Genomic DNA, 14,602 nt, shown 5'->3' with positions numbered 1-14,602 from the left:
AGAAATTCACCAGAGATGGTCTTAAACAGCAATTTTCAAATTTTGATATAAATAATATTTTAAAAGAGAGTGATTTAAAACAACCGAGAAAAGGACGTTTTAAAAAACGGACAAACCCCGCGGAGAATAATTTAGTTGTTACTCTATCGTCAACAGAATTAACCAACTCCGAAGAAAAATTATTAAGTAGAGGTCTAAACTTCTATCCTATACCAGCAAACATTAACAACCTACAATTGGAGACAGATGTGGATCAATTTGCAAGACGTGTTCGCCTAAAAGAACATTTTAATAGGCAACACAAAAAAAAACTTACAAGAAGCCGGAATGAATGATTCGGAATATATATGAAAGTAATAAAAGAGGACAGTGGCATCCCAAGATTTAAAAAGAAAAGCGAATGGAATCCACCAAGGAGTAACAACAATTTAGAATCCTTTATATCATCTATTAAAACTGAAGTAAAATCATCAGTCAGTGGCAAACGTTTACGGAATCTCTGAACAAGAAAGCCAAGCCATTAATAATTCAAAGAGCCGTGAAGATATTGTTATTAAACAAGCAGACAAAGGAAGTGCAGTTGTTGTGATCAACAAAACCGACTTCATTGAAGAAGGGAATCGTCAGCTTTCAAATACAAAATTTTTCAGACATTTAGAAAGTGATCCTACAAAAGAAATAAGTAAACAAATTAATGAGGTCCTTTCAGATATGAACAGCAAAAAACACATAGATGACGACACGTACGACTATCTACGCCCTGATGAAACCTGCACAGTCGGTCGATTTTACCTGCTCCCAAAACTTCATAAAGAAGGGATTCCGGGAAGACCAATAGTATCTGCAAATGGCCATCCATCCGAAAAAATATCTGAATTCGTGGATTACCATCTTAGACCACATGTTAGAACAATGCCATCTTACATTCAAGATACAACAGATTACCTGAAGAAAATGGATTCATTAAATCCCTTACCAAACAACACAATTTTGGTGTCGATGGATGTGTCTTCTTCATACACAAATATTCCCAAAAATGAAGGAATAGTCGCTTGTGAACAAGTATCACTGTGCTTAAACGGCTGTGGGTAACTTAAGTTACCCACAGCCCAAGATGGAGCCGCCTTGTGTCGGTTAGATACTTTTCTTCTATAGAATAACAATACCACGAATGCATCGATTAAACAACTGAATTTAAAAGTTGTATCAATCGTTTAGGGAAACCCCTAAACTGGAAAGGTGATTAAATTCTACAAAATAAACGATCACAGCACGATTTTAAAAAACACTTAGGCTGTCCGTAACTTCAAAACAACTTGTCCGTAACTTTTTTCATCATACCAATAGAGATGTCCGTAACTTTCAAAGAATCGACATACGCGGATGTAATGTTTAAACTGATGATATAGATTGCATCGAATACATATTCACAAAACGAAGTAGATGTCTAGTATGATATAGTTCATTGTATTGATGGAAGACAAAATTGGGAAAAATATGAAAAAAATCACGATAAATCCGCAAAACTCGGGTCTCATTTTGTGTAACGTCGGGGTATCCGAATCGCAAAGTTCGGAGGGTTGTTTCCGATCATAGCAGTATGATAAACTGTTGAAACATATCATTGTTCGTTTTTATTTTTGAACAAGTAGACTACGCAAGTATTTTTTACACATACATGTAGCATGTATACACTTACTGATTTTCTGCCAGCTAGGACAAGGGTAGCGTGAATCCGGAGCGTGAATCCGGGATTTTGGATTTTGGGGGGGGGGGGCAAATTGCCCAGGCATGCAGTGGATAGACTATACGAGACTTAAGTGCACACACTTTTCCCGTCTTTTTGAAAAAGCCAAAAACACTTTTCTCTCATCCCCACAAAAACCAAGATTTACAGTAAATGGGAAAACTTTAAAAAAAGGACATTTTGTATAAACTATAAACCTAGTTTTACAGCAGCTGCATATTTCATTTGTATGCAAGTTGCATTAAATCTCATTAAACTGAATAAAACTAAAAGACACAATAGGTAAAAGTCAGTGACAATAATAGTCAACATAGTGTAACAATTCGACATAGTATATAAAAATATAAATAACTACGTAGGACAACAGGGTAATTTTATAGTCTAACAACCCCTGATAACATACAAAGAGAGAAAAAAAACATACCAGGAAACATATTCAAAAAATAATAACACTATAACTAACTGGTGGGATGTATAAATACCGAGCCGCGTCAAAGAGTATTCATCAAAATACACATAGAAAGAAACAGAGGTGAAGGTAAACCGCAAACATATAATTAAACTCAAAACATTAAAGAGTAAAGAAAAGCCTTGGTCTGACAACCAAAAAAGTCGATAAGACGCACATCAGTAAATAAAAGTTCAAACCATAACCAGGATGGAGTACCACAAACCCCACATAAAACTTCTGTGGTGTAAGTATGATGCGTTAATAAAATCACATTTGGTGGTGAATGAGTAGTATAAACGGCCGCGAAGGTTACAAATATGATGTTAACTGTCTTCTAATTGTTGAAATTATAATTCTTAAAATTTTAAATCAAAAGTTACCCACATCTAAAAATAAAGTTACGGACAGCCTGCTTAGTTTCGATCAAAAAGTTACGGACATCTTATGCATTTTTTAAAGTTGACCTTGCGCTTTAGTGAACTCTATATTAACAAATTTATGATAATTGTTAGTCATTTCTTTATTCAATAATCCTATAAATATTTACATTCTGCATGAAAAACGTCGCAAAAGGTACATTTTGTATGAATTAAATATCAACGAGGTTAGAGTCCGCCATCTTGGGCTGTGGGCCGTTTAAGCACAGTGAAGTATGGAACAATCGTAAGGATAAACATCCCCCAACAGACTGTCTGGTTCAGTTGCTGAGACTAGTGCTGGAAAACAACAGTTTCGTATTCAACGACCAGCACTACTTGCAGGTTGACGGTACCAGTATGGGAACCAAAATGGCACCTTCTTTTGCCAACATTTTCATGGGGAGTCTCGAAGAACGCATCCTTTTGAATGTACCATACAAACCCTTGTCTTGGCTCCGTTATATTGATGACATCGACATCAAATGGAACTAAACTGCAGAACGTCTGCAAGAATTTCTCGATTTCTGTAACAACTTTCATCAATCGATAAAGTTCACATCTGAAATTTCAAATGAGAAAATTGCGTTTCTCGACACCACCATAACTTTAAAAACGGAGTCATGACAACCGACCTTCACACCAAAAAAACTGATAAACACCAATTTCTCTCTCCGAAGAGTTGTCACCCGAAACACTGCTCCCGGAGCATTCCGTACAGCCAAGCCATCAGGTTAAAACGGATTTGTTCATCGGAATCAAAATTAAACCATCGTTTGGGGCAACTCAGACAGCAACTTAAATCAAGACGAAACTACAAAAGTCTTTCTTAAGACTTGGAGAAAGTCAACCAATGTTCAGCATGAATACTCTTGGAGAAGCTGGGTTTTGTGGTGTAATTCAAAACAAACTAGTCCCACTTCTCTATCTGTAATTCAAAACAAACTAGTCCCACTTCTCTATCTGTAAAGTTACCCTTAGATTATCTGTCCATGTTGTTTCAAAAAGGACGATCTTCTAGCTGTATGAATAGTCACAAATCAGCAATATGGCAGACACTGACTTTATTGGGTAACTTATCTTTTGAAAATAACAATTATAATCAAAGATTTTTTAAAGGTGTGTTTAATCTTAGACCACAAGCCCAAGATATTTGTTTACTCGGGATGTTAAGCTATTTAGAATCTCTGTAACTGTTACAGGATTTGGATTTAAAAATGTTAACTCTATAATGTGTTGCTTTAATTGCTATAGCATCTGCTCAAAGAACTCAAACACTTGCAAGTCTTAATTTAAACTCTGTTCTCAGTACAGGCACATCATTTGTTTTTCGTGTCACAACTTAATTAAAGACGACACAACCTAAAAACATAGGACAAGATGTTATTATTCCTGTCTTTCAGAAAAAAGAAAAAATGTTCTGTTGAAACTTTAAAACATTATATTCACCGAACTAAAGACTTGAGAAAAAGTAGTTAATTGTTTATTTCATTTCATTCAGAACTTTAAAGCTGTAACAAGCTGTTCAATTACCAGATGGTTAAAATTGGTACTGTCTAATGCAGACATACATGTGTTGAAATTTAAAGCTCATTCATACAGATCTGCATCCTCTTCTGCAGCTAAAAGATGATATCCTGAAAACAGCAAGTTTGGCATCAGCTCAGACCTTCAAAAAGTTTTACTGTAAGGATATTGAGGTAGACAATACAAATTCAAATTATGTTCATACAGTATTTAATCATACTTTTACAGCCTGATCATGTTGATGTTGACAATGACTTAGAGATACAGTTCCAGGGTTTTTTCTGCATCAGGAGATCTACTGTCTAAGGAACTAACAGATTAGAGATGGAGGAACCATTATTCCAGATGTTGATTCTTAATAGTGAATAGTGACTGGACATTTGCGATGATATCGTGTTGCGTGTATGGACATACTTAAGATTTATGAACTAAGTGATGGACATTAAATAATATTTGTTTTTCAATTATATTGTGTTTACATGTGATGCAGAGCTCCAGATAAGCTGCGTATTTGCGTGATCACGCAATACAAATAATAAAAAACCCAATGCAATTGCCCATTGCAGGGTTCAATAACCCAATTAATTCAAAGGAAAACCCAATTATATTCCAAAACCATGAGTTCTCAACCCTTTTATTGACTACCATTTGCGTTATTTACCCTTATCTGTTTACAGTCGTCGCGTAAACTATTTTTATAATATTTATAATTGGAAATTTCCTTTCGTTCTAAAAATAGATCCCTGCATCAAGTAGCTGAAATGGGTCCCTGTTAGAGTTTTCCGTTGCTCGAAAGGTACACGTGTTTTTGAAAACATTTCGATCTTCTCGGCGTTTATCCAATTAGCGTGTGTCATGAAGTCATATTTTTTTCGCATTGCTCGGGATTTATCATAACATACATTGAATTAAAACAAAAGTGAATGTCCGGTAAAAATATTGAATAGAAGCATAGTTTTCTGCTTCTTTTGAAAAGCTTAGGGAAAGTTATGATGATAACAAGACTCAGCCAGTGTTTTTAGGAAGCGTCCATCGAACAAACAGGCGTGTGTGCGTACCTTAACGAGAACATTGCTTATAAAAGCAGGGTTTCCTCAAAAACGAAATCAGTTGGAAAAAGGACAAATCAATTATGACATGATAAAGCATCAGAAACCAAAAGTTCTAATAAAAGACAACTAAACCCAGATTTATGAAAATTGGAATAAAACAAAAACATTCAAGTATAATTAGAGTTTATATACTATTTTTTTCATTTTACGGTTAATTAATGAATACACACACAGGCACTGGTCTCAGAATTTCTATAATACTAAAATTACGAGGTCCAATTTGTCAGATGACAATACTAATACTAAAATAAGGCTTGCGCATAGTTATATGCTTTAATTCAGTCACGGACCCGTGATATCACGGGTGTGTTCTAGTATTATATAAAGGTATAAGACGAGTGCCTGTGAATACACATATATATCCGTTTTTTTACAGTTTATATGAGAAAATACAAAACTGGCAGAAGGTTTGAAACGGAACACAAATTAAACCTACAATTGCTTCTCAGTCAATAAACCAAATAAAACAGCTAGCAAATAACCCTAACCTAACCCTAAACCAAATAAAACAGCTAAACAAAGAAAGAAACATATTTAAGATGAAAAAAAAAATCTGGGGTTGATATTGCCTAAATATTCAATATTGTGTTGATGAAAAAACACAATACATTAAGGAGCTTGGTGGTGAAAAACCCAATTTGATATTAACATGAGGGGTGAATTGGAATTGATAATGCAATCAATAAACTTTATCACCCAATTATATAAGAAAATGGTGGGTAAAAAACCCAATTTGTGAATTCTTATCTGGAGCTCTGCTGTGATGCATATTAATAGACAACAATATTTAAAAAATTAATCATATATTTTATTTTTAGGTGAAAGATTTGCTTATACTAGGTCTAATTAGACTTAATTTTTGTATTTGATGAAATTTAAAAGTATGTGGAATAAAGACTTTGGAGCAAAGACTTGTCTGTTTGAAACAAAAAATTGTCAGAATGATCTGATTATCAAATTAGTTTTGTGTTGGATATTTATATTTGGTGAATTTCTTTGTTTATATCTCTTTTCAAGTTTTTTACTGGTAATGTTCATGAGATCAGTTGGTTTATAATTTCCATTTATTTCTTATTCTATTTTGGAAGTTGCATTTATTGGAGCTACAAAGAGTTCACTTATTAACCTGAGCAAGCCCAGGATTATGATATATAATGTTACCTTATCCTAGTATCATTTATGATGTGAAGGATAAGGTGCATTATATGAAGAAGCCAAATTGCTTCGAGGGTTAATATGTACCCTCCCAATTTATATAATAAGTAATACGCCGGTCCCAAAAATAAATATTAAGACCAATAAATGCCCATAGCAGTTTTTTTTTTTAAAGAGGCTGGTCATTACTCTGCACGGGTTTATATAGTAATGGTTAGACAAAAAATCACTCAGCTATGAAAAAGGTGTGCGGCCTTGACATAAAGCAAAGGTTCACTTATTAACCTTCGAAGCCAATTGGCTTCTTCATATAATGCATCTTACCTTCACATCATAAATGATGCTTGGATAAGGTAACATTTTTATGCATTTCCTTTAGGGTCCTATGTAAAACTAGGCCCCCACTGGTGGCCATCTTGGATGATGGATCGGCTACAAAGTAAAAAAAACTTGGACAGCACCTCATAAGGAACATTCATGCTATGTTGGGTTTCATTCCATTCAGTGGTTAGTCATGTGTATGCATTTCCTATAGGGTCCTATGTTAAACTAAGTCCCTTGTTTGCGGCCATCTTGGATGATGGATCGGCTACAAAATAAAAACACTTGGTCAGCACCTCATAAGGAACCTTCATTCCATGTTTGGTTTTATTCCATTCAGTTGTTCTCTAGAAGAAGTTCAAAATGTAAAAAGTTAACGACGACGAGGGACGACAGACGCCAAGTGATGAGAAAAGCTCACTTGGCCTTTCGGGCCAGGTGAGCTAAAAAGGAGAAATACTAAGAACGTGAAAACATATATAATTTGAAAAAAAAATGTCAAAGCGTTTTCGTGCTATTGTGGAGACATGGTATGACAGCCGCCTGCACGCCGTACATTCCCAAATCCATAATCGATATTTCCTTAGAAAATCTGGTTAATAAAAATTATGCTGAAAGTAAAGATATGTATGCACTCCCGATACAATTTAATTTGTGTTGATAAGTAAAGTTATTCAATGCAAATTTAAACATAAACACTTATAACAGTTTTTTAATTAAAAAGATTCTTAATCCAGTGCAAAAATTAGCTGTAATAGAAAAAGTGAGAAATTTTTCAGTTCAGGAAAAAGACTTAAACAAGAGTGTGTCCATAGTACATGTATGCCCCACTCCCACTATCATTTTCTCTGTATAGTGGACAGTGAAATTGGGCTAAAAACTCTAATTTGACATTAAAATTACAAAGATCATATCATAGGGAACATGTATACTACGTTTTAAGTTGATTGTACTTCATTATCATCAAAAACTACCTTGACGAAAAACCTTAACCTGAAATTGCACTATCATTTTCTATGTTCAGTGAACATTGAAATTGGGATGAAAACTCTAATTTGGCATTAAAACTAGAAAGATCATATCATGGAGCACATGCGTACTAAGTTTCAAGTTGATTGGACTTCAACTTCATCAAAAACTACCTTGACCAAAAACTTTAACCTGAACGGACGGACGGAAGGAAAGACTGACGGAAGAAAGACTGACGGAAGGACAGACAGACGGAAGAACGGACAAACGGATGCAAAGACCAGACAACATAATGCCCCTCTACTATCGTAGGTGGGGCATAAAAAGATATAATAATGCTATTAGGTTGGAACAAACAGAAAGTACTTGCAATATTTTCTACTAGTTTTAAGCTTTTTAGTCCTGATATCAGTTTTATTAATGTTTATACAGTATGAAATTTTCTGCCTTTTTCAAATACTTGTTTTATAAATATCTTTTAAGATTATCTTATATACTTACATTATGACCAGAGGGTCCCTGTGTGTCTGTAGAATTTGCATACTCTCCATCATTCAAGTTTTTCATTTGAAGAGCTGAATTGGCATATTCATCATCTGGGTTATTATTCACAGCTGAAAATAACTTTCTATTATTAATTTTATTTAAGGTACCAGTCTTGTATTACAACTCCAGTTTCCGGTGCATGTCAAAACATGGAGGGAAACAAAATAGCGCATTTTTTTCTGAAGTTTTTTCTGAACTGAATTTTTTCTGTTTGATTATAGGTTTATGCTGAATTGAAACATATATATAGACTTTAAAAAAGTCTTGCATCATTTGGGGATATCAATCCAGGAAAGTGGAAGGATATCATGTTTACTGGAAGTGGTGCGGCCTAGTAAAAATAGCAAACAGAAAGTAGAAAAACTAGAGCCTGTGTCGCTTACCTTGGTCTTGTGCATAAAAACAATGGACACAGATAAATTCATGACATAATTGTGTTTTGGTGATGATGGTGTGTTTGCAGATCTTACTTTACTGAACATTCTTGTTGCTACAATTATCTCTATCTATAATGAACTTGGCCCAGTAATTACAGTGGAAAATATTTTCTAAAAAGTTACAAAAATTTATGAAAAAAAGAGCCTGTGTCGCTCACCTTGGTCTATGTGAATATTAAACAATGAACACAGATGGATTCATGACAAAATTGTGTTTTGGTGATGGTGATGTGTTTGTAGATCTTACTTTACTAAACATTCTTGCTGCTTACAATCATCTCTATCTATAACAGTACTTTCTGTGGAAAATGTTATAGAAAATCTTCAAATTTAAAGAAAATTGTTAAAAAATGACTATGAAGGGCAATAACTCCTTAGGGGGTCAATTGACTATTTTGGTCATAGTGACTTATTTTTAGTTCTTACTTTGCTGTACATTATTGCTGTTTACAGTTTATCTCTATCTATAATAATATTCAAGATAACAAAAAAACAGCAAAATTCCTCAAAATTACCAATTCAGGGGCAGCAACCTAACAACCGATTATCCGATTCATCTGAAAATTACAGGGCAGATAGATCGTGACCTGATCAACAATGTTACTTCCTTTCAGATTTCCTCTTAATGCTTTGGTTTTTGAGTTACAAGCCAAAAACTGCATTTTACCCCTATGTTCTATTTTTAGCCATGGCGGCCATCTTGGTTGGTTGGCCGGGTCACCGGACACATTTTTTAAACTAGATACCCCAATGATGATTGTGGCCAAGTTTGGTAAAATTTGGCACAGTAGTTTCAGAGGAGAAGATTTTTGTAAAAGTTAACGCAGGACGACGACGGACGACGGACGCCGTACGCCAAGTGATGAGAAAAGCATACTTGGCCTTTCGGCCAGGTGAGCTAAAAATTAACTATAAAGGACAATAACTCCTTTAGGGGTCAATTGACTTTTTTGGTCATGTAAACTTATTTGTAGATCTTATTTTGCTGAACGTTATTGCTGTGTTCAGTTTATCTCTATCTATAATAATATTCAAGATAATAACAAAAAACAGCAAAATTTCCTTAAAATTACCAATTCAGGACAGTAACCCAACAACGGGTTGTCCGATCCATGTGAAAATATCAGGGCAGATAGATCTTGACCTGATAAACAATTAAACCCTGTCAGATTTTCTCTTAATGCTTCGATTTTTGATTTATAAGCCAGAAACTGCATTTTACTCCTATGTTCTATTATTAGCCGTGGCAGCCATTTTGGTTGGATGGCCGTGTGACTGGACACATTTTTTAAACTACATACCCAAAAGATGATTGTGGCCAAAATTGGAATAATTTTGCCCAGTAGTTTCAGAGGAGAAGATTTTTGTAAAAGATTATTAAAATTTACGAAAAATGGTTAAAAATTGACTATAAAGGGCAATAACTCCTAAAGGGATCAACTGACCATTTTGGTCGTGCTGACTTATTTGTAAATCTTACTTTGCTGAACATTATTTCTGTTTACAGTTTATTCCTATCTATAATAATATTCCAGATAATAACCAAAAACAGCAAAATTTCCTTAAAATTACCAATTCAGGGGTAGCAACCCAACAATGGGTTGTCCGATTCATCTGAAAATTTCAGGGCAGATAGATTTTGACCTGATAAACAATTTTACCCCCATTTCAGATTTGCTCTAAATGCTTTCGTTTTTGAGTTATAAGCCAAAAACTGCATTTTACCCCTATGTTCTATTTTTAGCCATGGCGGCCATCTTGGTTGGTTGGCCGGGTCACGTCACACATTTTTTAAACTAGATACCCCAATGATGATTGTGGCCAAGTTTGGTTTAATTTGGCCCAGTAGTTTCAGTGGAGAAGATTTTTGTAAAAGTTAACGAAGACGGACGACGGACGACGACGACGGACGACGGACGCCAAGTGATGGGAAAAGCTCACTTGGCTCTTCGGGCCAGGTGAGCTAAAATTTTTGACTTCAGGATTTTTTTTTATTCTTCGTGGAAAGACCCCCTTTTTTCGATTAAATCACAATTTCACATTAGTACATACATGATATGAACATGAAATTTTTTTTCTATGTAGCATTTTTTATTTTCTTATTTTCAAAGATCAGCTGTTTTACATGTAAGCCTATGGAGCAGTCAATTACAAGACTGCAACCTGCATAGGGTTTTTTTTTAATATGTTCACTGCAAGGAAGTAGCTCATGTGCCCAGAATGATAAAACATCATAATTTAAGAACTTTTTAAGAGAAAAAAATCATTGGGTATCAAGTTACACTGAAAAAACTGATATTATGTAATAATTATGCATTTTTGTATTAGACACCATTCAAAAGTATAAAAAGATATAAAGCACAACAGTTTGAGGCAAATTGAGATTTTGATGGTATTACATACATGATTTTCAATTAAAAAGAACATAGAAAGATTTTTTCCTCAATGAATGATAAAAATTTTAGTTGCACAGTTTTATTGAAAATTGGAGCAAAGTTGAAGAGACAGCTACATACAAAAGTAATGTTTTTCTTTAGGGTTATTATTTTCATGGCTCAATTGTTGACATTTAGGTAGAATATGTATAAAATGAACTTTTGGTGAAAAGATTTTCACAAAATGTTCATTTTTCATGAGTCTATACTTCTTTTCCTGTCTGCAGCACTGCATGGTTAATTGAAATTTCCATATTTGGGTTAAAAATTTGTTTAAAAAGTAGAATTTTTCTAAAACTATCCATCATGACAAGGATTTTTGTGATTAGGTGAGACAAGTAATCAATATTCTTACCAAAAACACCAACTTGAGTATTCATTTTGTTTTTTCTTGAATTTTATTTCAAATTTTATATGCATTGGTGGGTCAAGTACAATCTAAAAACCATGATGTAGTAGGCATGTATAAAGACCAGTATAGTCAAAACAGAGAAAGGTATGGTCTTTCTTGTGTCCAGATAGTTGTATTGTAGCAAATTCTTCAATATGAAAAAGTTTTGGGTAGGTTTTCAATTTTGACTTAAACAAGAGGCCCACTTGGGTAGATTTCATTGAAAAAAGGGGGAGGGGTAAACTATTGAATGTGGTTCATTTAAACAGGAGGAAAAAATAAAAATAATAGATAAGAATACTCTTCTAGCTCCACAGTATCCAAATAATAGGAAAACATTCATAACCAGATGCTCCGCAGGGTGTAGCTTTATACGACCGCAGAGGTTGAACCCTGAACGGTTGGGGCAAGTATGGACACAACATTCAAGCTGGATTCAGCTCTAAATTTGGATTGTGATTAAATAGTTGACACAGCATAGGTTTCTGACAGAATGAATGTGTTCTAATGAACTTAAAATTTTTGTTTTCTCTTAGAGCAATTCACTATGCTGTTGAATATTAATCCTCTCAAAAAAATGTTTGAAGAAATTTTCTTTTTTATTTATGAAATTTCAAATGAGAAAAATTGAACCCAATTTTTTTAATCACATCCCCCTTTCCCTTATTCCAAAACTAATCTCAATTAAAATTTCTAATGGAGTTTGCAACAATAACTACTCATTTAAATACATCATAAAATATTAAGATGTAAAAAAACTGCTTGTTATCACTGAATGGTAAAGATTATTTTAATTTATCAGTTGGTAGTAAAAAGTGAATATACATTGTATATTGTATATAACAAAGATTTAAGTTGATTCTGGACAAAGAAAGATAACTCCAATTAAAAAAAAATCTTGCTATTGCACAATATTTTGCAATTAGATATTTCTTGCTTACTATTCTGGACAAAGAAAGATAACTCTAATTAAAAAAAAATTTGCTATTTCACAATATTGTGCAATTAGATATTTCTTGCCATTGCGCAATACTGTGTAATTGAAAAGACTTGCTATTGCACAATACTTAATATAATAATTTTAGATCCTGATTTGGACCAACTTGAAAACTGGGCCCATAATAAAAAATCTAAGTACATTTTTGGATTCAGCATATCAAAGAACCCCAAGATTTCAATTTTTGTTAAAATCAGACTAAGTTTAATTTTGGACCCTTTGGACTTTAGTGTAGACCAATTTGAAAACAGGACCAAAAATGAAGAATCTACATACACAGTTAGATTTGGTATATCAAAGAACCCCATTTATTCAATTTTTGATGAAATCAAACAAAGTTTAATTTTGGACCCCGATTTGGAACAACTTGAAAACTGGGCCAATAATCAAGAATCTAAGTACATTTTTAGATTCAGCATATCAAAGAACCTAACTGATTCATTTTTTGTCAAAATCAAACTAAGTTTAATTTTGGACCCTTTGGACCTTAATGTAGACCAATTTGAAAACGGGACCAAAAGTTAAGAATCTACATACAAAGTCATGACAGTTAGATTCGGCATATCAAAGAACCCCAATTATTCAATTTTGATGAAATCAAACAAAGTTTAATTTTGGACCCTTTGGGCCCCTTATTCTGTTGGGACCAAAACTCCCAAAATCAATACCAACTTTCCTTTTATGGTCATAAACCTTGTGTTTAAATTTAATAGATTTCTATTTACTTATACCAACGTTATGGTACGAAAACCAAGAAAAATGCTTATTTGGGTCCCTTTTTGGCCCCTTATTCCTAAACTGTTGGGACCTAAACTCCCAAAATCAATACAAACCTTCCTTTTGTAGTCATTAACATTGTGTTTTAATTTCATTGATTTCTATTCACTTAAACTAAAGTTATTTTGCGAAAACCAAGAATAATGCTTATTTGGGCCCTTTTTTGGCCCCTAATTCCTAAACTGTTGAAACCAAAACTCCCAAAATCAATCCCAACCGTTCTTTTGTGGTCATAAACCTTGTGTTAAAATTTCATAGATTTCCATTCACTTTTACTAAAGTTAGAGTGCGAAAACTAAAAGTATTCGGACGACGACGCAGACGACGACGCCAACGTGATAGCAATATACGACGAAAATTTTTTCAAATTTTGCGGTCGTATAAAAATAGACTAGAATGAGATTTACAGATCATTTAGTAGACATGACTGATTTCCAAATTTTGCCTGTTTTCAGAAAGGGGTACTGCTTTAATAGTGGGGTTATTTCTATTATTACAGCCAAACAGTTCTTATAATGGCATTTTTTATGTTCAGATATGGCTACTTAATGAAACTAAGTAAAAGAATTATTTTTTTAAGACATGTCATTATTGTTATAGGTACCAGTCTTGTATTACAACTCCAGTTTCCGGTGCATGTCAAAACATGGAGGGAAAAAAATAGCACATTTTTTTCTGAAGTTTTTTCTGTTTGATTATAGGTTTATGCTGAATTGAAACATATATATAGACTTTAAAAAAAATCTTGCATCTTTTGGGGATATCAATCCAGGAAAGTGGAAGGATATCATGTTTACTGGAAGTGGTGCGGCCTAGTAAAAATAGCAAACAGAAATTAGAAAAAAATGTACTGACTTCAGGATTGCGTAACTTTTTATTCTTCATGGCCAGACCCCCTTTTTTTCGATTAAATCACAATTTCACATTAGTACGTACATGATATGAACATGAATTTTTTTTTCTATGTAGCATTTTTCATTTTTTTATTTTCAAAAATCAGCTGTTTTGCATGTAAGCCTATGGAGCAGTCAATTACAAGACTGCAACCTTAAGGACCACCTTGAGAGTTGTGAACTGATGAAACTGTTGGACTGATTCAAAACGTACAAATCATCTAGCATTACTCACATACCATTATCTCTACATGGTACAACCTTCTTGAAACAAATAAATTGTAATCAAATGTTGATGTAAAATGTACTAAAAAGTGCATACAGTTATAAAAAAAAACCAAGTGTAACAATGGACATACAGCCAAAACAACAAAAATTATAAATCATAAAACTAAGCTAGATGTATGTTGTTTTAAAATAATAATCAA

The 14,602-nt window shown here is 33.6% G+C and overlaps 1 protein-coding gene across 1 annotated transcript in view; it reads right to left on the bottom strand.

The window, feature by feature from the left end:
* Window positions 1-14,602, bottom strand: part of LOC139525214 (uncharacterized) — a 198,820-nt gene that overhangs the window by 26,482 nt on the left and 157,736 nt on the right. Inside the window, exon 15 of the mRNA XM_071320404.1 lies at window positions 8,200-8,312. Coding sequence (XP_071176505.1) covers window positions 8,200-8,312 — 113 coding nt within the window. The remainder of the gene's footprint in view (window positions 1-8,199; window positions 8,313-14,602) is intronic.

The sequence above is a fragment of the Mytilus edulis genome, chromosome 5 (assembly GCF_963676685.1).
Source record: "Mytilus edulis chromosome 5, xbMytEdul2.2, whole genome shotgun sequence".
Classification (NCBI taxonomy): domain Eukaryota; kingdom Metazoa; phylum Mollusca; class Bivalvia; order Mytilida; family Mytilidae; genus Mytilus; species Mytilus edulis.
This window is presented reverse-complemented; position numbering and strand designations above follow the sequence as displayed.